The sequence below is a fragment of the Phallusia mammillata genome, chromosome 4, assembly GCF_965637545.1.
Source record: "Phallusia mammillata chromosome 4, kaPhaMamm4.hap1.1, whole genome shotgun sequence".
Taxonomy (NCBI): domain Eukaryota; kingdom Metazoa; phylum Chordata; class Ascidiacea; order Phlebobranchia; family Ascidiidae; genus Phallusia; species Phallusia mammillata.
Genome location: NC_137255.1, coordinates 6,376,026 through 6,403,872, shown reverse-complemented (window position 1 = coordinate 6,403,872; position 27,847 = coordinate 6,376,026). Strand labels below are relative to the sequence as shown.

Here is a 27,847-nt window from a genome sequence, read left to right as displayed (position 1 = left end):
TTCATCTATAAACTCCTTAAGGACTGACAGTCTCATATCAATCTGATTCCTATATCAAATCCTAAAAAGTATGAAATCTGAACAAATAATTATCCGTCTAAATTTGACTTCTTGCTTCAAGCCCATGTTGCCTGTTTAATTATACAGTGGAATTATTTATTCACATGAGCTTTTAAATGTCAGAAAACTGGTGTTTGGTTGAAATGTAGACAGACTGTTTGCCTGTTGTCAATACAGCAATAAGAACAAATATTAAACTTGCAGTGACTAAGTTTTTGAATATCATTGGTTAATTTTGTGAGGTTATTGTTGTTTGATGGGGCATCTGCTTATGACAATTTGTGTTTTGTATTGTTTTATCTGATCAGAAAACATTGCAAAATGGTTAAAAAATCACACTGTAATTCCTTGGTTGCCTATTGGCTAAAATGTGGTTACTCAATTAGTTTTAACTGTGCAGGGTTATTCTGAATGGATGGTATATCCTTGGTACTTGTTGCATATTTCTAAGATGTGGTTAATATGGTTACTAAAAAATCATTTTCATTGTGCAGGGTTAATTTTGAATGGAAGATATATCTAAATAAAGTTACTAAACACAAGGCTTTTGTCTGTAACTTTTTCCTTGTACAATGGGAGAGTTTGTGTTGCCCAAAGTAAAAGCCAAGTACTCCTATCAGAGGCAAAATGAAGATGAATTGACTTTTGGCAAGGGAGCTATCATTCAGGTGCTCTTGATACATATTTTTGCAGATAAATTACTGGTTTTACCATTTCTTATAATAATAGACAATAACTGTGGTCATCATTTGCTTGATCACTTAAATTAACTTGTAAATGTGTTGACAAATTTTGCCCAAGATAATTAAGATTAGTTGTTGTTTGTAATGTTCAACCCTGTCGGCCCAACATTTACCCCACTAGCCCCCCAAAATGGGTCTATTTTGTAAACAATGTCAGAATTGAATGAAATTTACATAGCTTGTGGAGTGTGCCATTTGTAGGTGTAGAATGTTGTGTTCAACCCTGTCGCCCCAACATTTATCCCACTAGCCCCCCAAAATAGTTCAGTTTTTTAAACAATGTATGAATTAAATGAAATTTGGACAGTTTGTAGAGTGTACCATTTGTAGGTGTTGATTGTTGTGTTAAACTTTGTAGTACCTATCATTTACTCCACTAGACTCCTACAGTCATGTACAATTAACCAATAATAGGAGCTGATTGTTGTGTTTTAGCCTATTTTCTCACTATATTTAATACTCAGATAGTCATAAAATAGAAAAACCTTCAAAAATGTATGAATGGAGTGAATTTAAATAGTCTTTACTCCATATAGCATATTTATTTATGCACAGTACCAATCACTGTGTTTGACGATACAATGCCAAACTCTCTCATTGTTATCTCTTGAAATGCATTATTTACAACTTTGCATGTGTGGGGACCCGTGAGTTTCTGCTTGCGGAAACAACTAAGGTTATAAAAGACAGTGGATGATATGGGACCCAATATAAAATAAGTGTCGGATGTTAATGTATGTTAAGAAAAATGTCACAGTGTATGTGCAATGGCAATATGTGCTAAGCCACCCTTTTAGTTTTATTCTTGATATGTTTTTGCATTTAAATGTAAGTAAAACATTTTGTAACTTTCATTTCATATTTGCAGTTGACAACAAAAGATGATGGTGGATGGTATGAGGGAAAATACAATGGTAAAGTTGGATGGTTCCCTAGCAACTTTGTCAAGGAAATTAAAAAATCTGCCGGTAAGCTTCCTAAAACTTTAGTTTAACTGGGCTGTTAAACAGTAAAAAACGACCCAAAAAAATTTGCATGTGCTATATTTTAGGTTCCTTTCTTTTGGTTTAAATTTTTTGTGCTGTAACCAATATGAACTATTGAAAAGGTTTCAATATTTGGTTAGATTATTGTGTCATGTGTTATCCATTTTGAAAAAGCTGTTATGGACTAAATGCTGAACGAATCTGTTGTCTCATGGACGGTAAAGGACACATGAAGGTTATAACATATACATGTCATGCTGGCTAAAAGGTTTACATGGCAAAACAGATAGACAGGGAAAAATGTTCAACGCATCTAAATGTTTGATCCAAACAATTTTATGACCTCATAAATCAAGAAAATTAGGCTTCATGGTCTGTGCACTGTACCAACTAAAAATATTTTGTTAAAAGTTCTGTGTATAAGTAAACTACTTTTTTGATGAAATACAGTAAACCTTGGTTAATCTGAAACCATTCGCACCCCAACAAATTGTCCGGATTATGTAAAGATCCATATCAACCGATGTCAATCAGTTCAAGCCTTACAACATTAAAAATCATTTGTACCTCCAGTTTTGTCCCAGTTAGGAGAAGATCTAAATCAGGGGTGGGCAACCTTTGTCACTGTGGGGCCAAATACAATTGCAATTATTAGATCGCGGGCCGCACCTTTATATCACACAGGTGATTTTACTTCGTTACATACCAAAAATGCCTTACTACAAGTAAAATTCGCATTTGATTCTCGCAGCATTCTGTCAGGTCGCAGAAAAATAGCACCAGGCGCACTAATCTGGTCAAAAATATACAATAATTGGACTCGTTTGCCAGTACATTTGAAATCCAAGTGTCTCTGCGGGCCGCACAACCTTTAATCAAGGGCCGCATGTGGCCCGCGGGCCGCAGGTTGCCCACCCCTGATCTAAATTAACCAACTGTGGTTTAACGAAGGTTTACTGTGCAAGTTTTGCAGTGGTTTAGCTTTTATTGATGTTTTTACATAATACTCCCTTCTCCCTCAATTTTGCAAAGCTACAGGGGACCTTGTATCCCTTGAGACCAGTTTTACTGCATAGCATTAACCTACTCTGGTCTGAATGTTATCTAATGCCCTTTAATAATTTTAGCTGACCGATCGAATAGTCCAGCCACATCACAAAAACAAGTTGTAAAAAAAGAGGATGTCGCACAGTCCCAAGAGACCAAGAGAGAGTTTTACCAGCAGGTACAGTGTTAAAAATGATGTGATTTAAACTTGGTACTACAGATAGTAAAGTTTAGTTTTTTTACCCTCTTTGTATTCTGACCCTGTGCATAACAATAAAAATTTTACATTATGCAAAACTAATTTTGTTACTAATTTTTTAATTTTTTTTAGCCAAATTTTACACCTGGAATGAAAAACTAAATAATCGTCTTTTTAAATAAACCTGTGACAAGCTTTTGTTTACAACTTTAGCCAAAATGCTTCCACTTTTGCTGAAACTGTTAGTTTGTCCCATTATGACAAAACAAATAGACAAAATTGTAAATACGTCTGTGCCATCTTTTGAAAAAGGGCAAAAATTACAAATAGTGCACTGGTTAAGAATCACACTTTTATTAGATAGAAAAAAAAACATTTACGTACCCAAAGAACCCAGTAAATACTGATTATAACAAATCCAATGTGTATTGTAGACAGCCCTGAAGATATATATAAATAACTTGCGCTTAAACTTTACTATTAACTTTGTTTTATTTTGAAGGTGTTAAAAAACTTTCTTGAGACTGAATGGCAGCACGTTAGAGAAATTCAAAACCTGCTGAAGATATATTTGCAACCAATGAGTGGTCAGAATGATGTACTTTCCACAAAAGATTTCCATTTGTTGTGTGGAAATCTTGAGGAGATTTATAACTTTCAGAACAAGTTTATCCAAGAAATTGAAGAATGCTCAAAGTAGGTTTTTTGAGTTTAATGTATTGGTTTGGTAGTAGTGATGGGATGAGTACCCGGTACTCGGTATCGATGGTATCGAACGATTTCAGTGGTATCGTACTCGGTAAATATTTTGTCTCAGCTTTCGATACCAACGTGCGAGTACCGAAGGCCGATTTACACCATAAGAATACGGGCAACTTTATGCCAATATTTGTTTCGGATAGCACAAAATTGGAAAAAAGTTCCGCCAGTTTATGTATACCTTTTTCGCTATCATGTGGAGATTACATTTTTCGGCATGCGTGTGTGTGCACCTGTACCCCGGCCATGGCACATAAATCAGCCAGTGATATACTAGTACAATACTACACTTAAGTACTCGGTAATCATACTCAGTATCGAAGGTATATACATGTGGTACTCGTACTCGGTATCGGTACTCGCTTCAAAACCTGGTATCATCCCCCCATCACTATTTGGTAGTGCTAATAATAGTATGGAATCTAGTTCTGTTTCTTATATACTCTTGAACCTTGCCTTGTATTTTCAAAAATAGATTTTATTTCAAAAATAGATTTAAAAGTTATTTTTAACCATGTAAACAGCATGGTCCAATTAGTGGTTGGCAAGCCTGGACAAGTTATAACAGGACTGGACGAATCTTGTCCAGATTGCCAAAAAGTGCTATAATGTTTGTTATAAGTAGGAATGGATAGATAATACTGTGCATATTCCGGTGGCTATATTTAAAGTATATAGTTTGCTTATGACTGGTATTTTAAACATATATATGCCAACAACTGTAGTGTTGAGTAACTGCATCAAAGAATAAACTGATAAAATAGCACATACAACACTATTGATGGGAGTTGGTTTTGTCTTTGGATTTGGTTGCGCCCATATTCTATCCACCGTTTGATTTGAGACTTGAATTCTGCTTTGTCACTTTTTTCCACATTTGTACTCTTCAAGTTTGTGTGCTTTGTGTAGCTTTTTTATCTACCCTTAAAGTGGTGGTGCATGTTTACTTATGATTTATGACTTGACTTGGAGATACAAATGCTGTGTAGGTGCATAAAAATAACCTAAGGTTACTTAGGCAAACAGTCTGCAATACTTTATGTTACTCGTCTGAATTTTTTCTAGAACAGTGCTACTTTACTGATTAAAGTCATGCTTGGTGTAGCTTGTGTCATATCATGAACCACTATTGACGTAAAATAGCAGTCTCTATGCATACTTTGTGTCTGCAGTTGTAAAATTTTTAAGGAGTCATTTCATGATGCTGGACACATCACATGTTCAGCAACCTCAGACAATGGTCAGAATAATGTTGCGCGGTATATACTGACTAGTTTTGGCATGATATTGTGGATCCGCCTTTATTATGGGTCCCATTTCTAGAAGGCGACACAAATTGCCTTAGTCAATATTTTTTTTTTACTTTTTCATTTTTCCTTGTTTCTGTCCAGTTAGGACAGTATTGTTTTCTGTCTGGTTTGTTCCAACCATGTGGTCAAGAAAGAGTGCTTCAAACTAGTTTAAACTTCCAAACTTGTTTGTTAGTTGTCCGATGTTGATCCTTCCAAAGTTTAACCCAGGATGACCCAGTGGTTCACCCACAACCCTTTTAAAATGATTTTTTTAAGTACATGATCCAGGGTTATCATTTTAATTTATGACAAATCCTTACTCGTCCTAAACTTTTTTTTACGTTTGTCCAATAGCGAATCCATCACAGACCTGTATATGGTTGTGACTTGGCAATTGCCGACCCTTGATCTTAAACATGGCTTTGAATGGAATTTAGAACACTGCTTTTTCACGTAGGTTGCCTTATGTCCAGCAGCACGTTGGTCAAAGTTTTGAGAAGAGCAGCGATAAGTTTGACACCTTGTTTAACGAATATTGTGGGAACCACCCAACTGCAGTGCATGTCCTACAAACCCACCGGGACTCACTATCTAAGTAAGTTTTTCCGCAACAGACAATAATATGGCAATATTTATATTATATATATATAACTTGTGGAGCAATGATGTATATCAGTGCTCTTCAACCTTTTTAGTGGCACGGAACCATTAAGGTGCTTTGTTCAACTTTGCGGGACCACCTTTATAAAATAAACGATTAAACGATTCACTGAAAAGCCTGTATGCAGTGGTGGGATTCAGCCAGTTCGCACCGGTTCTATAGAACCGTCTTACGAAATTTTATAAGATCAGCGAACCGGTTAGCATTACTGGTTACTGTCAATCGACTTTTTGTAACAGACCCGGCTGAAAAATATGACTTTTGTGATAGAACCGGTAACAATAAAATAATTTTCATGAATGTAATGCAAGTAGGCTGCATTAAAGAAAAAAAGATGCATTTTTACTTGACATACCCCAAGCACATCATAAAGGTTGACTTCAATTAAATGATTCACTGAAACACATTGGCATGCTATTTGGATCGGTCGTTTCTACATTTATCTTGCAAGTTAGCTAGAGACTAGGATGTATCAAGGTTATATTTATTACGCCACAATTGATCAATGGTGTGACAAAGGTTAACTAGATGGTATAGGCGTTGTTCGAAAACAATGATATTATTAATCAGTCGTGTTTGAATTGCTACACCAAACCGCTGCGAACTCCCGCGCAACCCTTAAAGTGCACGGAACCCTTGAAAGAGTTGTACGGAACCCCGGTTGAAGAGCTCTGATGAAAATCTAACACATCCCAAATGGCCAAATTGCATTAAATTAAAAAGTTAATGGAAGGAAGCATATTACTTTTTTGTTTTCCATTTCTTCTTCTATGTTTGGAAATTATAACAATAGTCTAGTCTCTAAGATATACTGTGGTTAGACCTGCCCAAATTTCGTAATCCCAATGTAGTGATTCTAAACTGTTTGTTGTGTCGGTATGTATACATGTCCATAACTACAAAAATCCTAAAAATCCCACGATGAGCAAAGCTTGCTCCAAACTGGACATTATAATCAAAAGAATAGTTTTTCAAATGTGCATTATATTGACAAATGCCCGTAAAATGCATGTGATCCTATGTCTAACTTGGTTGTTTGTTCATTTTAGGATAAGTCTTTCTTATTTGAAAGAAAATTTCATACAATTGGTACTTTCACAGGTATATGGAAGGGAAAGGTGCCACAAGCCCTGCCAGTGTATTTTTGACCTCAAATCTGAGCAAACCTTTCAAAAGGCTTGAGCAGTATCCGAATATTTTGCGAGAGTTAGAAAGACACATTCAGGTATCCTAGTGTAAATGTAACTAAAAATTAATCGGAATGTTGCTTATCTAGTTGATCTAACTTTGTAAATAGCAACATGATTTTTTAATGTAATGAACTATTTCTCAGTTTTGAAATACTTTAGTGTACAAACCACCTTTAGTGACAAAAAACTTTAACACATGATTATTTTGAAGGAAAACCATCCAGACAGACCTCATCTTACAAAGTCAATTTCACTATTTGAAAAAATTCAGGTAGGCACCACTCTATTGTGCATGAGAATTCCATCAGGCATCGAAAAAGCTACAACTTGTGTATATATAGTTTACTTGGATTAAACCCCTAATAGAATCCTGTTGTGTGTTTGATCCCCTTGTGGATGTGTAGAAGTGTGTATATGAATGGTAAATTTAAATGCCTGTATGCAGTGGTGGGATTCAGCCAGTTCGCACCGGTTCTATAGAACCGTCTTACGAAATTTTACGAGATCAGCGAACCGGTTAGCATTACTGGTTACTGTCAATCGACTTTTTGTAACAGACCCAGCTGAAAAATATGACTTTTGTGATAGAACCGGCTGACAAAAAAGTTGAATCTCACTACTGCCTGTATGTGTGCTTTAAAAAACGTTTGTTTACTGGCATGTTTGTTTTGTCAAATGAATTTTGCAAGGTTTGTAACCTCAAATAGCATCTAAGCAGTAGTGTTTGTATTTTAGCTTGTGTGTCAAGACACAAGAAAGCGAAAGGAGTCGGAACGACACATCCTCTCCAGCACAATACAGGGATGGGAAGGGGAACCTTTGTCCACGCTCGGAAAAGTACTTTACATGTCATCAGCTGTTTGCATCATTGGAAAGGAGGTAATGTCTTCATGAAGATTCGATAACAAAGTTTTTTTGCATTTTTTAGTGTGTTACAAAGTCAAGGGCAAAAATATTTTTACTGCAATAAAAGCAGTGGTTCTCAACCTTTTTTATTGTCGGGGCCAAATGATAGTCTTTTAAGTGTGTAGGGAGGCGCATAAAAACGAAACATTGAGAAAACACTAAAGATTATTACTTTGAACGCTAAAATAGCAATGTTTGGTGGTTTTCCGAGGTCTGGTGCAAGCCGCAAAATAAGCATGCGGTCCTTGAGAGCCGCAGTTAAGAATCACTAAATAAGAGAAAAACAAAATATACAGATCACTACAGTCTTTTACTCAATCGGAAATGTTTGCCATTAGTTTTTTTCTTTGGATAAACAAACAAAATTATGAAAAAGTGTGTTTTCTTTAGATATAGCGTTTTTTCAGCCTTATTGTAAACGTACACAATGGTCATTCAAAAGCTGATAGTTAATTTTCTGGTGTATACTGATAAGGCTAAATAGATAAGAATAGCAAATCTATATAGGTTTTGCTATTTGTATCTGCCTGTCAACATATTAATTCATGCTAGTGTCATTTGCAGAGGAGGATATTAGCTCTGATGGACATTTTAATATAGTTGCATTGTGTACGTAGTTTAATGCACAAAAATATGGTGGTTCAGACCAGAGGTTCCCAACCTTTTTTGATGAATTCCTCCAATAAAATCCGAATTTTTATTCCTCCATAATATATATTGTATAGTAGATGCTAAAGCATACAAAGATCATTTAAAATCGGGTATTTTATCAACTTTACAGGTTATATATATTCCCAGTACTTAAAATAAATATCTTCCCTCAAGTTTTAAAATTCCTCCCTGGTTGAGAACCACTGGTTTAAAAGAACCGTTTTTATGCACTGTTCCTGTAGGTTAATAAATTTTGTTGCCATATTAACTATGAGCACTGTTAATGTTAAGATTTGCATACTGTGATAATGTTTAGATAATATACATTCTTTCTATCCATCAATAAATTTTCTATGCATTATTTTGATTGTACTGACTGTGTTTATAAGTGGATAGTGGTACATTAAGACGGAAAATAATGTGTCGTCATAGCCTATTTATATTAGTGTGTGACATAAGGGCTCCTCTCAGTTTCCTGTTTCATTGTATAGCAAAACTAGATAGAGATAAATTGAAATACAGTGCAACTGCGCTGGAACCAGTACAGTGAATTGAACAATCTTTTCTAATATTTTGTGTCCTCTAGTAGTTTTTTGTGTTAAATCAATAAAAAAAATTAGACATGTTAAATTGTCCTTTACAAAATTTTTCAATTACGTGATTAATTGACTCAGTAACCCAAAAATTGTTCAGATGTAAAAGATGTTTTCTTTATTTATTTTCTCTAAAAAGTTTGTTGTTAACAATTTAACCCTACCCTTTTTACTTCCTTGTTGTCGCTAAAGTGATTTTAAAGAAATTAAATTTGACACAAGGAAATGGATGAGCTATTTGGGTGTACATGAATTTTAGGATATGACTAACTATTTTAAGCAACTGTTGCTTTAGAACAGTGAAAATTTGGGTATTACCAGAGAGGCACAGGGGTGTTTAAACTTCTATACGACAAAATAAGTTACATATTATACAATGCTGACATAATTGCCAGTAAATGAACATTGGAACATGTTTCCAAAAATTGTCTAAATATTTGGGTCACAGAAGAAAAAGTGTGGGAACCACTGATTTGATACATTTGCGAGCATTTTTTTAAATCACGATTTATTAATCTCGTTGTGAGAAAATTAACAAGTTGTTTTGGACCCCCTGAAAACGCTTTGCGGACTTCCGGTTAATAACGCTTTAGAGCAACAGATTGCTAATTGATCCAAGTTATAGATGTCTAGTTTTTTTTCTATGGTAGATTAACCCATACAAACTGGCCAATGTTTTTATATCTTATCACATTAAAACACAGTGCTGAAGCATTCATATACAGGTTATTATGAGTCATTACATGCATGTGATGTAATGGCAGTTTTATCGCCACATATTTTATAAAAGTTAATGTACTCACATGTATCACACTATGCAGAGCTTTTTATTTAACAGTATTTAGTACAAATTAATAAGGCCTCAAATTGATAGCTTGGACGAGTATTGAATATCTAAAATAGCACTTCTGGTACCAAATAATCCGTTACTTGTTCAGTCAATCTTTTATCACCTTTTGACCGAATTAGCTAACTCTTTTTCTTCCATAGTAGTTACCAGGGATGGGCCAAAACTGCAAATGTTCTGTTTGGTCGAACAACGAGCATCTCACATGAATGCTTTGAGCTCAGTCGAACACGCTTATTGTGACATCACAAAAAGTAACATATCCACGCTAGTTTTGTAGCTTTCCAAGGTCCCTTGCGTCACAGCGGTATATGAAGCTGTACACACCCCAGAGTATACATTTTTCCACCATTTAACTTGTTAGAAAAATACAGTCGTTTTTGTTCTTGGATACCCTTTTGAACAATATTTTTGTATTTGGCATGAATGTGCAAATTAAATGCTCAGGTCAGCTTGTGCAACTGCTTGGCCAAGCATCGAGCATCAAAAACAGAGTACTTGGGTTCTTGCTCAGCTCAGCCCATTCCTAGTAGTTACGACAAGTCAAAATCATTTATTAGCCCATAATATTTTATCGTGCTTTACTGCATACAGATAGCTGGTCATTTTCGATATCTAAGTTTTTTACATGTGTTTTTCAGGAGAGAAAGGAGCGTCATCTTCTCCTCTTTCCCAATGCTCTTCTTATGCTCTCATCCTCCTCCCGGCTGAGTGATTTCACTTACGAGGGAAAGTTACCCCTTACCGCACTTACAGTTAGAAAATTGGACGACTGTCCCTCATATCAACATGCTTTTGAAGTTGCAGGTATGACAATGTTGAATTTTATCATCTCAAAAAGGTATATTTCTTATGGATGCGTAGAAACTAAAAACATTTTGTTCTGCTATACACTATGCAGGTTATGCTTTTTGTGACTTGTGTTAAGTTTAGTATTTTGAGAATTATGTCCAAATTTCCTTGGTATTAGTATCTTTTTTTAAGTGCACAGTAAGTTGGAAATTAGTGCTTTCAATAAAAATGTGAAGTTGGTGGTAATTTTTTTTTTCCAAAAATGTATTTGTGAAGTCTTTTTTTATGGTTACGTTTGCTGTTCGTTTCTAGAAAAAAATCAAACGCAGACTTATGGGTCATGCCTATACATACACTTAGCCCTCAACATTTTTGCATTTGCAGGAAACCTCATCGAAAAGATAATTGTCATCACAAAGTCAGCAGACGAGCAGAGGTCATGGGTTCAAACCCTGGAGGCTCAGTGTGAAAAATATCGCCGACAGTCACTTGCCCCTGTTGCATCACAACCGACCCCTTCACCCATTGTCAAACAAGCCCCAGTTACCCAGATACCCCCACCTCCAAAGGTGGGTTGTGTGATGATTTGTCTATAGATAATATTTGTAATATACACATATTTAATATTTTTCAATCAGCAGCAAAGGCCTGTTGATAACCATGTGTCATTTTAGTAAACTTTTATTAAGTTATAGCTGCAACAGTACACACTGTTTCAACCTTTTCGGTCTCACTGTTTCAACTTATAAGACATAGGCAAGTGTAGCCATCCAACAGCAATCCAGTGGCCATTGTGAACCGGTTTGAACGGCAGCTTATCATTTAATGACTTGATGATTTTACTTTTAAATATGTTGATTTTATAACTCTGCGTAAACAAAATACCAGAACACACAAGCTTACATTAATCCCCATAGCAGTAACCTTAATATTCTAAATCAAGATTGTTTTTGCTTATCTATGAGCCACCCATGTGCATGATAATCTAATAAATATAAAGGTTTGTAAAGAAAAAAACACATTTCAAACCTTTGCTATACCCAATCAAGTTCAAAAAATGACACAAAGACTTTTGACACATAAAATTTTACTGTGTATAAAAGTATACGTAGTTAACATATACACCATTTAACACTGGCAATATTGTATGTTTCCAATACAAAAATAAAAGACATATTATTAATTTCTATGTTTCTTTTATTTTCACAGCATGCCATGCACTCAATGTCTCGAACATCACCAGCAAGTGTGAATCAAAACCAGTTATCGTCCCGTCAACTTCCCAATCGACAGTTGGAACTTATTCATCACATTTCCCCTACAGTTTCACCACCCTTGTCTGTTGGCAATTCAATAGGTACGACCAAATATGACACTAACAGTGTTTAAGTAGGGAATGTCTAAACTGCTAAAAGGTATCAACAATGCACAGATATTTTAAACATAAATGCAGACTAAGACAACTGGTAATAGATTGTCAATTCACTGCTTAAATACAATCTTTTAAAAAAACGAAAAGGCTTACAAAAATAAGCTACAGACAATGCACACTTTTTCGACCTATATGGTCTCTTTAGTGCAGCTGGTGAAGAAGGTTGGTTGTCTGAGCTAATATAGCCACCCTGCAGCATTTTAGTTTGTTGGGAGTAATAAGCTGAAAATCCATGACTCACCTACTCTGTTCGATGCCACAACTGGACATTAACGACAGAAGAATGTATTGGCTCAATGCTTTTATACCAACAAAATTAGTGATGGGACGAGTACCCGGTACTCGGTAGGGATGGGCCGAGCCGAGCCAGAACCCGAGTACTCAGTACCGAGCATTGCTGTTTTTAATGCTCGGTGCTCGGCCGAGCAGTTGCAAAAACTGACCCGAGCGTTAAATTTGCATATTCATGCCCTGCTAACATACGAAACTAGCGTACTAAAGGGTGTCTATGAACAAAAACGAATGATTTTTCAAATGTATTAGATAGTGGAAAAACGCGTACTTAAAGGCCATGTACAGCTTAATAAATCATCGCCGGTGACGTAAGAGACCTTGCAGAGCTAAAACGTAGAAAGGGATTTTTTGTGACGTCATAATGCACCGAGCGTGCTCGGCCGAGCACCGAGCATTAAAGTGAGATGCTCGGTGCTCGACCAAACAGAACATTTGCAGTTTTGGCACATCCCTAGTACTCGGTATCAATGGTATCGAACGATTTCAGTGGTATTGATACTCGTACTCGAATTTTTTTGTCTCAGTTTTCGATACCAACGTGCGAGTACCGAAGGCCGATTTACAGCACAAGAATACGGTCAACTTTATGCCAATATTTGCTTCGGACAGAACAAAATTGGAAAAAAGTTCTGCCAGTTTAGTATATCTTTTTCGCTATCACATAGAGATTACACTTTTCGGCATGTGTGTGTGCCCCCCGACCATGGCAGATAAATTAGCCAGTGACATACAACTAAGTACAACACTACACTTAAGTACTCGGTAATCGTACTCGGTATCGAAGGTATATACATGTGGTACTCGTACTCGGTATCGGTACTTGCTTAAAAACCTGGTATCATTCCATCACTAAACAAAATGTCCCTACTTAAAGTTCAGTTGAAAATATTTGTAAGAAGCAAGGATAAAAAAAATGTTGGCACCAATAACCCTTCAGTTATCTGGTCAAAAATTAACTGTCTGAACATTGCAGATGTTGTATTTTCTACCTTAAATTTAATCATTTTTTGGGTTATATGTTGGTCACGTGCTTTAGGTTTAGACCACTTGGCATGTCTAAATATTTAGTTAGCTCAACAGCGCCACCTTCTGTTTTGATTCGTAGCACTCACTGTGTTTTATTTAATGCAGATGGACATCCCACTGGGGAGAAACCTTGGTGTCAGATGTGCCTGCGACCCTCAGCTCCAAGTCGTAACTTCAGCAATGGAAGAGAGCATTCATTTGTGGTAAGCAAATTATGACATTTCTTTTAATACCTGAATACTATTCTGAAATATTATTGCTTTAATGGACAGTACTTGTGTTTTGTTTATGACATGTTTAAGGCCAGCTTGCACAAAAACAACATATTGTTGGGCCAAATAGGCAAATAGTTAAATAGATTGAGTGTTCGCAAAGACTCAAACAACTAAAATAGCATAACAAACATGCTTAAGTAAGGTTGCACATCAGTAAATGTACATAAGTTTATGAACAAAATTAACCAATTAAAACTTCGCATGAAAACTCAATGACTCTTGTTAACTAAAGTAAGCTTGGATACTACTGGCAAGGTCTTTACAAAGGGTTTGGAACTACTGTAGTGGTAAAGATATCACTTTGTTATGCACATGCATATGTTTACTAAGTGTTAAAATTGCAAACACTATAATGTTACTAACTGATGCAGGAAAGAAGCAAAAGTCCTAAAACCACAAAAAGGAGAAACAAGAATAAGAAGGAATACAGAAAACACAGTGATGCAGATGAAACTGCTGTTGTTGAAAGGCCAGTAATCGACAAAGGTCAGGAAACAAATGTTCATGTTTGACCTTACTATTCTCTTTGTGAATAAAAAGTAAAATAAAGTCATGTAGGTAGCAACTTAAATTTTTTATTGGAATTTCTTTTGTAATATAACAAACAGTGATAAATACGAACATAAATTCATTACTGGGATCAGGCCTGAAGCGTCTCTGCTGACCAGCGATCACAACACTCATATGTAAATCACAGTACGCCAGGCCTATTGGTGGTGAGTGCTTGGTGACCGGCTGATTCGGTATGGTACTTCCAGTGGGCCTGGCGTACTGTGACAATGATAAATACACTTGCTTTAAACTGACAGACTATATTTCTTATGCGATATAATTTGGAATTTTTTTATTCAAAACAATCTTCTAGCACATTTTTCTATGTCCTACAAGCATTTAGTCTTCATGTGATTTACAGGAAAAACTGAAGAAGAACAAGAGATCTTGTCTGTATTGGATAGTTACTGCACTTCTCATATTACACGAAGCACTATAAGATGTAAGTAGTCATTACTAAGTCATTCAAAAGTGACAATTACACAATTTTGCAAACCAGTCTAAGATATTTTAGAGAAACAAATTTGTACACTTTTAGCTGCAGGCATTTAATGGCTATACATGAGTTGTATAATTGAGTGACAAATAAAAAACATCCTAATATTTTTTACAACCAGTCACAAGATTTTTCGTTGACAACTTTTTGTGTTTATAGCTATAAGCATTTAATGGTTGTGCAAATGGTTTCGTTTGTTACATAAAAATTGCAAGATGTTTGGCCTGATTTTGACCTTTTGATACACTGGGTTTGCATTGTGTGCAGCTCAAATTTTCCCATGGTTGTTTTCAGTATTACTTCCTGTGGATTTTGTTCAGACGTTGAAAGGGCTGTCACAGTTCATAGGAAAAAAAAATTGAGAACCATGCATATTTTATGTGTACACAGTATAAATGTTGCAGGAGGCAGAAACTTTCATTTTCATTAGGTTGGTTAGGAAAAATCTGTAGATTGAGGTCAAACAGTTACTTTCTTTTTAATATGCACTAAATCAGTGGCTTTCAAAAGGGAGGAATTTTAAAACTGAAAGGAAGGAATTTGCTTTGACTTTTACATGTGGTTTGTAAATAGACCATTTAGCTCTGGGAATATAACCTGTGAAGGTGGCAAAAGACCCAATTTTAAATAATCCTTGCATGGTTTAGCATCTACTATATAGTCTATTGGGAATGAATGAGATTGTTTTGAATTGTTGTGTAAGGAATTCAGCAATAAAGGTTTTCAAACTGCACTAAAGCATTTGTAATGCATTTAATGACTTTGGCTTGGCAAGAGCACATAATAATTCGCAAAGTGCTGTGACCTGTACTTTAATACCGAGTCGCATCATTGTGGATGACTCATGTATTTTGGTCACACAATACCTATGGTGCTTCCTGTTAAAGAAAACTGGACTCATTTAAAAGTGATTTATATAGCAACCAGGCTTTTATGATGGAATAGTGAGTGACAGTGAAAGTGGAATATGCAACAACTTTTCAGAATAAAAAGGTTGTATGTGTTTTGTTGTACCAAAACAGGTGTAAGCAACTGTTTGGACGCTGTATGGCTATTTACTTGTTAGGTCAAAATGGTAATAGCTTTACATGCGAACATTTTTGTGTGTAATTGTAGTTAGTGCCAGTTGATTTATGTAGTAATCAGTAAGCAGATATATTAGTATGTAGGCATGATTTTTAAGGTCCATCATACCATTGATGATGGCATTAGCATTTGTGACCCATCATACCATTGATGATGGCATTAGCATTTGCTGAAACTTTTGATTAATGAAGCATGTCATCTTTGAGGTATATTTGGGCCGTTATTTTCCTCATTAACAAGTTCAAATTTTATCAAAAAGGACATGTGCGTGAACTCACAAATCTATTGGGATACCAACCTTGGTGCATCTGCCAGGGTTTGTGAACCCCTGTACATGAGAAAGTGCTATACAGGGTTTGTAGCATATGCATAAGTCATTACATCATTTCCTGTTGGCAGTCCCCTGTTTCATGAAAATCATTTGTGCACAATTATTTATAGTGTCTGTTGTTTCATAAGTTGGCAGCAACGGACAGAAGTAACATTGTTATGTAAACATTCGAGGACAGTACAGATGAAAGTAAACTGATTTGTTTTGAGTAAAAACAACTACTGGTGTTAAGATATGTGTTAGTACATGGATTAATGAATAATTTTCTTCGGTGTGGCCAGTCGCGCCTTTTCTAGTGATTTGATTCTGGCCTGGGGTGCTGTTGATGGTCACATTTGTAAGTTGGTTTTGTGGTGAAAAGCTTCCAAGTGTGTTGTTGTGTTGATTTAGTTGTTTGTGTCGAAAGTGATGTATTGAGATGAAACAATTTATTGTTGTACACCGCAGCATGTGAATAATGGAGAGTTGTTTTTTGAAATTTGAGTTTGTTATGTGTAGTTTGCCAGTACAAAGTTATGAGTTTAACAATTATTACAGTGGTTTTCAACAAGGGGGAAATTTTAAAATGTTAGGGAAGGAATTTACTTTAATTTATAAACGTTGTTTGTAAATAGACAATTTAGCTCCAAGGATATAACCTGTGAAAGTGATAAGACCAAATTTTCTACGATCTATGTATAGGTTAGCATCTACTGTGTAGGCTATGTAGGCTAAGAAGGAATGGTAATGTTTTGAATTGTTGAGTGAGGAATTCATCGATAAAGGTTGGGAACCAAGTGAAATGTTGTGTCAGTTTGCAAAACAATAAGCTTGATTTTATGACTTGATAACATTAAACTTAAGAACGAAGGCCATTTACCAAGGTTGACTGTAAAATAGATAGTTTTGAGTCAGCAGGTTGTAATTATGATTGATTACATTTTTAAGCTGAAACAGTTTAAATTACATTGCTTGTCAGTAGTGTGTTGCCACAATAACTTGATTAAACAACTTTTCAAGCATTTGCCCACACATTGTAAACACGTATAATTGCAACATGTTAAGTCACTGTGCAAATAGTCAAATTGATTTTTTTTAAGTAGTTCAAAAGGTATGGATGTCAGTTTGAGTGCATTGTTAGATTACTTTCTGAAGTTCAGACATAGTACAAAATAGGCATCATTCCACCAAGGATATATATGTATATATAGCTGCTAATTTAAATGCACCAGAACACACACTAGTAATTATGGGACTTTTTCAAATTTACACACATTATAGATATTGGTCTAAAGATGGTCCATGTGAATTTTGACCCCGTTTGATCCCTCGGTTCACCCACAGCCCCCCAAATCGTGAAATTTTTAAAACGCCTATACTTGCTAAAGCAGTTGATTCTGAAGTTTCATACTTTTTTGATTGGTACATTGCAACGTATTTTAAAGTATTTTGTAACTTGAAGCTGTATATATCCATTTATGTTCGGTTAGATCTGTTCAAATGATTTGCCAAACAGCTAGACCTTTAAACAAAACATTTACCTAATTATCATATTTAAATATATTTAGGTTAAAATTTCATGCAAATTTTGATAAGCATGTATTTAAGCATCTGTTGTGTATGTAATTCAGTATTTTGTAAAACGCTATGTTTCAATTTGGAAAAAAATCTCACCACTGAAGGCTGTTGTCATATCAGGGCCAGCTTTAATTACTTTGCCAGTCATTTTGCTGCGATATAATCAGGGCAGCCTTAAAAGGTTAGATGGAATACTGATTAACGCTATTAGGTTTGCACAGCATTTGCAAAAGCAAGTAATATAAATTCAGTAAGAGATATAACAACAAGAGCAACTGTTTTATGCCAATTTGCCATTTTGAATAAAGTTTAGTACACTTTAGTTGGATAAGCATTGTAAATTGGCAGTTGGTGTACAAAATGATACTATTTTGAGTTTTATTGATAACTTGCTATGAACATACAAAAGCAAGTCATTCACTTTGTTGTGCTTTGAGTGCAATATGTGGCAGATTTATTTTAATTGAAAGGTAAAATATTTCACATGGTCCTTCCACAAATTTTTGAAGTTATCATTTAAATGCACAATGCACTAAATTCAATTGATAAATCAAAATTGAACTTTAAACTGCCACATGTTTACATACTTTCAATTAATTGTGTTAAAAAATGGCTTTAAAGTTGTTTTAAAAACATTGTCATAAGATTTGTGGTTGAAAAACTTAAAAAATCACTAGCCGCAAATCTGAAAAAAAATCACTAGTTTATTATGTGTGCAATAAATGTGGCATAAACTTAGTAAAATTCTTTCAGCATTCTGTGTACTTGGTTTGTTTACAGACCAGTCAAGTGTTTGCACAAAGCTGTGTAAAGCAAACAAAATTAGCAAGTGGCTATGCTTCAGCAGTTTTGCCCAAAATCACTTAAAATGTCTGTAAAATGTTCTCTAGGGATGCGTACTCTTTTGACTAATGCTAGCCAATTTGTCTCAATTTGGTTTTTGGCTTGAAAATGAACTTGACAGCTAGAGGCTCTCCAAGGAGTTTTAGAAAGCAAAGTTATGGCGAAATGTTTTTTATTTGGCAAAAGAGCATTGTGTTTCTGTTATGACAACTGGGAAAGCAACAACACAACAATTGTTACTTGTGTCTGGCCTAGGCAAAAAAATAGTAGGTAGTTTACTGTAGTGAATTTCAACAGCTCTACTGTTAAAACTCATCAGGTGTTTTGGTTGGTTTGACTAGTATTCCATACAACACCTATACATTGGGAGTAAATGGCTTTTGTTTTATGATATTAATTTTCTACTATCTCTAATTTGAATGTTTCATTGTGTTTTGCTTTATTTATTGTTGAATAATAAGAAGAATGTAATTTAAGACATTTAATATCATTTGGTGTTCTGCATTGTGTTTGGTGCAAGTCACATGCTTTATTAATTAAGGTTTCGGCAAATGCTAATGCCATCATTAGTGACAGTGTTCACTCTCTTTATATGAATGTGGATTTTAAATTGTTTGTTTGAAGTCTGTCAGAAAAGATGCTTTAATTTGTGAAATTTTCATTGTTGTCTTGCAAACAGGTGTAACTGTGAACAACTGTGTGCTAAATGTAGTATTTTTATGGGTCCCCTTCCCTGAAGGGGACACATATTGTTTTTGTCCGTATTTTTTTTTTCTTTTTTTCTTTTTTCTTTTTTCTTTTTTCTTTTTTCTTTTTTCTTTTTTCTTTTTTCTGTCTAACGCTGGTTTGTAACGCTCGTTTGGTCAAGAAAGAGTGCTTCAAATTTATTCAAATTTGGACATATGTTAGATATTAATCCAAACTTGGTCCACCTGAAGTTTGACCCCAAATTACCCAGCGGTTCACCCACAGGCCCCCGAAACGTAAAATTTTTAACGCTGGTCTGTAACGCTCGTTTAGTGAAGAAAGCGTGCTTTAAATTTATTGAAATTTGGACATATGTTAGATATTAATTCAAACTTGGTCCACCAGAAGTTTGACCCCAAATTACCCAGCGGTTCACCCACAGGCCCCCGAGACGTAAAATTTTTAACGCTGGTTTGTAACGCTTGTTTAGTAAAGAAAGAGTGCTTCAAATTTATTGAAATTTGGACATATGTTACATATTACTTGGTCCACCAGAAGTTTGACCCCAAATTACCCAGCGGTTCACCCACAGGCCCCCGAGACGTAAAATTTTTAACGCTGGTTTGTAACGCTTGTTTAGTAAAGAAAGAGTGCTTCAAATTTATTGAAATTTGGACATATGTTACATATTAATCTGAACTTGGTCCACCTGAAGTTTGACCCCGAATGACCCAGCGACACACCCACAGGCCCCCGAAACGTAAATGTGTCTAACGCTCGTTTGGTCAAGAAAGACACTGTAGGCAGAAGTCCCAAGAGAGTACGTTTACGAATAATAGGGCAGAGCGGGAGGGCTCAGCTTGACGTCGGACAGACGTTTTACGAGACGTCGTTTCGGTGATTAGAAATCAGCTGTTTTGCACAGCAATGCTATGTCGTTTTATTAAGTTATCACTCACATTTTCAGTTTTGGCAAAGGTTTCACACATATGACGCGATTTAAACCTAATAAGCGTGCTTCGGTTTCGTATAATGTCAAGCAAAACTTTGTTAAACAAACTAAATATGAAAAAATAAACTTGACTTTTTTGCAAGATAAAAGTTTTTTAAATGCTCGTTGTCAGGTTGGCCGCGGGTTACTTAAGGTCAATTAGTAGGTATTACTAACACAGTTCAGAACTTTATTTCGCCATAACGTAGCGTTTTTTTTTGTTTTTTTTTAATCAAATACTCAAGGCATGTATAAATTAGGTCAAACGGTGTTGTTGAACACCAAGGACGGCGTGCTATTGAAAACGGTGTCAAAAGGTCAAACAGTCGTTTGGTGTGTGCACCCTAAAGGTTCCTACAGGTCAATGGTACTCATTTTGCGAAACAAAGTTAAATGAAAAACTCGTTTTGCGAAACAAAGTTAAATGATGTATACACTTGCGGCAAATCGCTTTTTAATTGTCTGTAACACAACTGTTACAGCTTTCTAGAAAAAATTGTGTTTAAAACCCGACCTTGGACGACAATATCTGGGTCAAAGCAAGAGATTAAATTGAAAGTATTTGTTTCGTTCTTTTTTAATGTTTTTGTAATTATACGACAATAATAGTGCCAAAAAATACAACAAAATTTTTCATTGTTAGGTTAACGCTTTCTAAAAATTTGTTCTTAAGAATTTAAAAATCACCGCAACATTTGTTTACCGTAACTCCGCACAAACACGCATGTGGGGACCCATTAGTTTTTGTTTACAAAAACAATCATATGTGTAGATCAAATGATGTGTATAGTAAATTGGTAAATATCGTATAAAATATATAAAATGGAAGTATATCAGAAAGCCACCATTCTAGTTTAATTTTGGTTGTGCTTTTGCATTTGGCATTTACAAAAAATATAAAAAATGAATTTCTTTCGCCACCACAACACTGAAGTGTCGGAAAAGAAAACAGCACATCCAGGTTGTCAGTTTTCCTGAAATTGCAAAACTAAGTTCATTTGTTTAATGATGTAGATAACAGCCCAAATGGACACAATAAGCATCTATTTGGGCTGGTATTTTCATCATTAAACAAATAAACAGATCCATATGTAGTGTTCCAAAATTCATTTGTAATGTAGGCATTTTTTGCCAGATTTGGAGTGTTGTAATACAGTCCTGGGTTAGTTTTTATTTATAGCTGTGTAAAAGAAATGACAAGTCCTTTGAAAGCTTTTTTGCAATGTTGGTTTGTTACCATTAGTGGCAGAGTGTTTAGCCACAAAAAGTTTTTATTTTTAAAGGTAATAATTTGAGTCAACTCAAGTGGTTAGTTTTTAACAAGGGAAATGCAAGTTATCACCTAAATTGTTTTTGCTCGAAGCAATCTGCAATCTTCCAAGTACTTTATAATTTTAGAAACCACTTGGTCACAAAAAATATGTGCTACTTTTGAGACAAATAATTTTTTGGAATTAAATTTTTATGGTGTTTTTTATTTATTTTTTTAGCTGCCATATTTCAAGGCAAGAACAAAACAACTTCAATACTGGAAGAAAAGATCATTGTTGAAGACCCAGAAAATGATGCCCTCATTGAGGAAAAGTAAGTTATGGTTTAGCGTTTACATGGTCAATTCCTTTCTATAATGTAAAAAAGTCTTAGCTACTGACATACTGATTAATGACCACCAAACAACACTGGTTTTATTTTGTTACCAAACTATTTCCCACTGCAGTTGAAGTGAAACTTTGACTTTACTTGCAGGAGCAAAACTGAAATTTGGAAAAATAGATTTGCCATTAAATTTTTCTTTTTCATCATTATAAAAAAAAACCAGCTGAGCAAGGGGGTTTAACGAAGTCCTGTATATTTTAAAATCGGTTTAGGGATGTACATTTTGGTGTGTAGTTGAATTTGGGTACTTATGCAATAGTTTGGTGCATATATACAAATATTCGCTGGTTACAAAAACATCCAGTGGTTACATACTAATCAACTGCGTTTGTGTTAACTTGTACAGAAGCCTTGTGGATACCGTGTACGAACTTCGTGATCAAGTGAAACACCTGATTCAGGTAAATGAAAAGCATTTTTACACAATGTCATGTATTTGCATTGAAACAAGTCTCTATACTTCAGTCCAGTCATTCATAAGCAATTGTAGTTCGATGTAACAATTCTAACTTTGATATGAACAGCCATTGTTTTTGTGTATGGTCTGATCTAGACGTTTCCGTTTCCAGGAGATTTTTTGCGCTGTTACCAATAGGACTTTGATTTACCTTGTTTTTCCCTGCAACGTTTTTTCTTGCACAAACATTACCCATTTAAGGTTAAAGGGCTGCAGTCAGTCTTATATACATATACAGTATACCTCTCTTAAACCAGATTCGGTTAATCTGGATCGTCACCTAATTCGGACAAAACTCCAGGGGTAAGACCTGAACTAATCACCAATCCAGACAATTTTTTTGGTCTAAACGGGCTTGGATTACCCAAGGTTTACTGTATGTATTCTAAGGGCACAAAACTATTGAAGTTATTAAGCATTCCTCCCTATCTGATTTACAACTTAAATCTCGAATTTGCAGGACCAGAAAAAGCTACGACAGAACCTTGATGAGGAAACAAAGTCCAGGCGTCGTTTGGAAGCAATTATTCGCAGGTTGGATTCACTCGTGCCTGTGAACAGTAACTCCACGGCTAGAGTGTCCCCCGAGTGCTAGCATCCGGCTGTGCATGGTTCAGTTTATGTTTTAGTTCAAGAGTTTCTGTTTTTGGAACGCTGCTGCCAAGCCCGTTCTGCTCACCGACAATGCGGAATCTGTGCGAACAGTTTCAGTAGAGTGCGGACACTAACACATATTGTTTTCTGTTTTGTTTGTTGCCGTGTTGTATGGCCACTGTACGCCAACTGTTGTGATGCACTGGGTTTGTCGGCAGATGGAATAGATATGGATCAGACCAGTGGTGGGATTCAGCCGGTTCGCACCGGTTCTGTAAAACCATCTCACGTATTTTTATGAGATCAGTGAACGGGTTAGCATTACTGGTTACTGTCAAAGGACTTTTTGTTGTGACTTTTATGATAGAACCAACTAACGAAAAAATTTGAATCCCACCACTGGATCAGACAGTACTGAAATAGACACAATAAAGTACAAACAGTCTTTACACGTAACTAATTTCTCATTTAATTAAGCCCATTGCTTTCATTAGGTTTTTGACATCCAAAAAATGAAAAAGAATATATGCATCTAACGAACAAACGAAAAGTCTGTTTTGGCTTCTTAATATTAGTTTTGCTCATGCTGAATACTTATTACCAATTAAGTTCACAACACACAAAGTGGCACTACTAAACCTATACCCTTGTTTTTGCCGAATTTTTGGGACATTGTACTTTCTGAACCATTTTGCTACATTGTTTCATCATGTTACTTCAATTTTGAATACGAATCGGAAAAATAATCAGCTGCGTTATTAAATGTTGGCCTGCAATATGGCCAAATTTAATGGCAATTTTTCCAATTACTCATTAAAAAATGTTGTTCAGCCTACAGTACTGGTTTCAATTAGTTTGGTACATTACTTTATTATTTGCGGCTTATTGAGTTAAAAAATGAAATTGTGTGAGTTTTATTATTTTCCCTGACATATTTTTTTGCATTATGTGTAATCTACAATTGTACTCTGCGAAAAAATCTAACCGATATTTTATATCCTTACACATGAAAAATGGTCAGTGATAGCCACTGTTAAAAAACACAATAAACAAACCCACAAAATATCTAAATTTGAGCAGATTACATGAACTTTTTTGTGATTGCAAACCTAACAACAATTTTAAACTGTTAAATTTCATTAGCAAATAATTTTGTTAGAGACGTAATTATCATTTCAATTGTTGAACATGTGTTCGAATCTATTACATACATTTGGTTTTTTATCATATTATTTTTGGCAGTGATTGATATGTTGCAATAATAAGTGTGGCAAGTAGATCAGTAGATCTTTTAATGATTTGGCATCATTGCTTTGGTTTTGATGCTAACAGAATGTACGTCTTTTTTTCTTTGTCCAGTTATGCAAGTGCCATTAAATAACACTGATAACGGTCTGGTGGTCAATTTATTTTGTTTGCGCAGTCAGTTCTATATGGATGCCTTTATAATTCAAAAACACTTAGACTAAGTGCACAAAAAGGCACACTTTTTAGGTGATTGTTATATCCAAACGTTTGGTGACAATGAGTTAATTTGGTTTCAACTTGCAGTCTGTATTAACTGGATTCTTTCGTAACACCTTCTGTTATACTAAATTAGTAATTCAATCCAACCGCTTACCCACTACATTCAAATTTTTGTTTAAGCAATTTACTGCACTAGTAGTACTTGCTTTACTCACAATGATTTTCTTTATGCAACTTCTTAAAATATGGAAAGAGGAAAATAAGAGCCTAAATAAACACATGAGCATTTCCGGAAACATTTCAATAATAAAGCACATCACTTTTTTAGTCTATTTTTAGTTATTTTCCTCACCAAGCCTATAAACAGATTTGTATTTAATGTTCTTTTATTTACATTTAAAAATCATGTGTCGGTTTGGTGAGTTTACATCTAAGCTGGGCACACTGTACTAACCAATTTAAACTGTTAAATATTAATATGTATATTTAGGATGTCACAAGGGCATGTATAAAATGCTTACTCCTGTGCACAGGGCAGCCAAACTTTCTGACAGTGACGGTGCACCAAGGGCGGTGACTCTTCGAGAACACAAGAAAACTGCTTCAAGATGAATACCTGACCTGCATTCAAACCAGAAACACTTGCAGAAATATTCAAAGTGACTAAGCATCATTTGACAATGTAATTTAAAAGTGAAAAGCCTTGCAACTCTGAAAAACTGATAGCAAAAGGAGCCCTAGCGATTGGTGTACATTTTGTTGTTGTGTATATTATTATCTTTTATTTGTGTAGTAACTTCTTGACTTGACTTTTATATTTACTTTTGCTGGTGTTTGCAGGAACTGTGTTCCTATTTTAATACAACTCCTCCACTGCTGCAAGAAAACAGTTTACAGCAAAAAGTGTGTAAAAGTTAAGACAACATTGGCTAGAATTGTTCCGCAACAAGCACAAGGCACCCCAGTTGTGCTGTAAAGGTCTGTAGGAGTTAATGAAAAGTCCTCTTATGCCTTTTGGATCATTTTCAACTCTTCCATAGCTTTCTGGAGGGCTACTCGCTTTTTGTGTCTTTTTTCTTCATCTGCTTCAACAAACTAAAAAAGTGCAAAACATTAAGACCTTTTTTTACAATGTGGTAACTTTGTTGCAATGTTTTAATCAAATTAGCTATATTAAGTGTTTAGGTGGTTCTCAACCTTATACTGATTGCGTACCACCGACAACAATTTCAATTGCTGCATACCACATAAACCCTGTTTAGATAGGTAATCCAAGGGCTAGGCTATTCAATTGGACAAGTTATGATGCATTGCAAGTACTGAATTAAATTAGGTATAGCAGAAGTCTATGCATGTACCTCTAGTGGTATGAATAAAAAAACCACAAGTGGTACATGAGTAAAGGTTGAGAATCACGGATGTAGGTAAATAACTATGGGCACTTCTTACACAAAAAATGCATTTAAATTGTTTTAACAATATTTCTAAAAAATCTAAATATCTACTTACTGGAGAAATTTCAAATGTGACAGACTGAGGGACAAAATACATCATCATGTGAATTAAAACTGGTTTAGCGGGGGTCGGTAAATCAGTAATCTTAATTACTCTTGTGTGATAACTCAAAGAATACACAGTTGGCAAGTCATCAACATTGGCGGTTAGAGAGGTTTTCATGTTCTTAATATTTCGCTCAAAGGTAGGCTCCGCATACCTAAAAAAAAGCAAACTCTTCAGTTACATGCAATTTGTTTTTATGAGTGGACCAAAAAAATGTCTCTTTAATTGGACTCCTTTAGTTATTTACACTGTGGCAGTTGGTCTATTATATTTTAAAGTCTAGTCAAGTGATCATTTTGTTCAATTTGTATAACTATAATGCACTCTATATTTGATACTTGATCATTTTAACCAGTGGTTCCCAACCGGTGAAGAATTAAAAAAACTTGTGGGGAGGAATCTACTTATTTCCATGTGGTTTGTATTATAGAGACACTTAAGCTCAAGGCATATGACCTGCAGTTAAAAAAAGACCAAATTTTGTATGATCGTTGTTTGGTTTAGCATACTTTGTAGTATAGTAGGAAAGAATAAATTGTTTTGAATTGTAAAGAGATGAATTTGTTAAAAAAAGGCTGTGAACCACTGATTTAAAGATTACTTACAGTTCATCAATTTTGTAGTTTAGTTGTTGTAATAAATGGTGAACAATTTTAGTGAAGCTTTCAACAAGCACTATATCATATCCAGTTATTTTGAACTTTAATGTATCATAACATGAAATATTTTCTTGTAGTAGTGCATTTTTCACTTCCTTTTTTCTTTTTAAATGTCTTGAGCTCTGAAATGGAAATTTATATGTTAGGCTGCAACTTTAAGTAGTTTAAAAAGGTCCCAGTTTTACTGCAATTTAATATTGCATTTCATAATTGACTGTTAGTAAATCATAGTACTCCAGGCCTATTAAAGGCTGTCAGTATTTACAAAATTGATACAAAACTGTAAAACCAATGGACAATAAATTCCTTTATGAAAGAACAGAATCAGTCATTTTTATTACAAGTACTTTAAGGCCATGTAAATGATGCAAATATCTTCTATTTGTCATTCTATTACCACATTGGCACAATGCGCTTTGAATGAAAGATCTGAAAGCACCAAAGTGCATTGCCAAATTTACTAAAATACACTTACCTCAACACCAGTCAAACCATATGTTCGACCTATTCCAGCGGTTGGCCTATTTCGAAAATGCCTTACAAAGGAATTAGACAATACCCTGTGCGTTTTTAGGGAACCTGAACTCTTCTCAAAGAGCTTCATAAACACACAACGACATAGCGCTGAACTAGACATATTGAAACACAGAGTACTATGCCATAATAATACACGGTGCAATCTCAACGAAATCGTTTCTCTGAAAAAACGTATATATGACCAAGAATCAAGATGTCGACGATTAACCCAGCTTTCAAAATATAGACACCACACAGGTTATACAAATACTTAACTTGTCTACGGTGAACGAATAGTTTACTTTCAAATTAACACCTCACAAATTTAAACTTTCTTTTTTTTCATTTATCAGCTTTTTCTGACTTTAAACCTGATTTCTATCTTTTACACAGCACATGTTAGTTGCAAATTAGGGGATTTTATTTCATAACAATGCTTCAGGCATTGTTGACAAAATTAAAATAATAATTTTTGTGTTGCAAAAAGCATTAATAGCGCTTTTTACTTTCCTAAAAAAATATTATTGAGGTATGAAAACGAAAAACTCATTAACTTTTTATTATATATTTCCATTTTCGTAAGTGGACCGTACAACAGAAAAAGAAGAATGCAGATCTTGCACAAGCGTGGTGCAATCGGCA

The 27,847-nt window shown here is 35.0% G+C and overlaps 2 protein-coding genes across 3 annotated transcripts; one reads left to right on the top strand and one right to left on the bottom strand.

Moving 5' to 3' along the window:
• Positions 1-536: 536 nt before the first annotated feature.
• Positions 537-25,373, top strand: LOC145225446 (rho guanine nucleotide exchange factor 7-like). 2 transcript variants are annotated; one of them, XM_080092153.1, is made up of 18 exons: positions 537-728; positions 1,672-1,771; positions 2,917-3,014; positions 3,538-3,731; positions 5,544-5,681; positions 6,849-6,972; positions 7,149-7,208; positions 7,673-7,816; positions 10,576-10,741; positions 11,111-11,295; positions 11,936-12,083; positions 13,584-13,681; positions 14,125-14,239; positions 14,667-14,747; positions 21,787-21,880; positions 22,299-22,353; positions 22,870-22,943; positions 25,004-25,373. In XM_080092153.1, exons 1-18 carry the CDS (start codon positions 633-635, stop codon positions 25,080-25,082), a joined length of 2,049 nt encoding a protein of 682 aa, XP_079948279.1. In that variant the 5' UTR covers positions 537-632; the 3' UTR covers positions 25,083-25,373. The 2 variants fall into 2 exon arrangements, with proteins under 2 accessions (XP_079948279.1, XP_079948280.1); XM_080092154.1 differs by having other exon boundaries at positions 24,961-25,025.
• LOC145225447 (large ribosomal subunit protein mL48-like) lies at positions 25,135-27,515 on the bottom strand. Its single transcript, XM_080092155.1, has 4 exons — positions 27,165-27,515; positions 26,636-26,811; positions 25,980-26,184; positions 25,135-25,565 (listed from the first exon to the last, which is right to left on the bottom strand). The coding sequence occupies exons 1-4, from the start codon at positions 27,324-27,326 to the stop codon at positions 25,476-25,478; spliced, it is 633 nt and encodes a 210-aa protein (XP_079948281.1). The 5' UTR covers positions 27,327-27,515; the 3' UTR covers positions 25,135-25,475.
• Positions 27,516-27,847: the final 332 nt, after the last annotated feature.

What these genes read in the sequence shown, in the direction of transcription:
- LOC145225446 (XM_080092153.1), top strand. Translation starts at nt 633, where the DNA reads ATGGGAGAGTTTGTGTTGCCCAAAGTAAAAGCCAAGTACTCCTATCAG. An exon ending in AGAGAGAGTTTTACCAGCAG is followed by an intron (nt 3,015 to 3,537) that starts GTACAGTGTTAA and finishes TTTATTTTGAAG; the next exon opens with GTGTTAAAAAACTTTCTTGA. An exon ending in AAGGCCAGTAATCGACAAAG is followed by an intron (nt 14,240 to 14,666) that starts GTCAGGAAACAA and finishes TGTGATTTACAG; the next exon opens with GAAAAACTGAAGAAGAACAA.
- LOC145225447 (XM_080092155.1), bottom strand. Translation starts at nt 27,326, where the DNA reads ATGTCTAGTTCAGCGCTATGTCGTTGTGTGTTTATGAAGCTCTTTGAG. An exon ending in ATGGTTTGACTGGTGTTGAG is followed by an intron (nt 26,812 to 27,164) that starts GTAAGTGTATTT and finishes TTTCCATTTCAG; the next exon opens with AGCTCAAGACATTTAAAAAG. An exon ending in AACTACAAAATTGATGAACT is followed by an intron (nt 26,185 to 26,635) that starts GTAAGTAATCTT and finishes GCTTTTTTTTAG; the next exon opens with GTATGCGGAGCCTACCTTTG.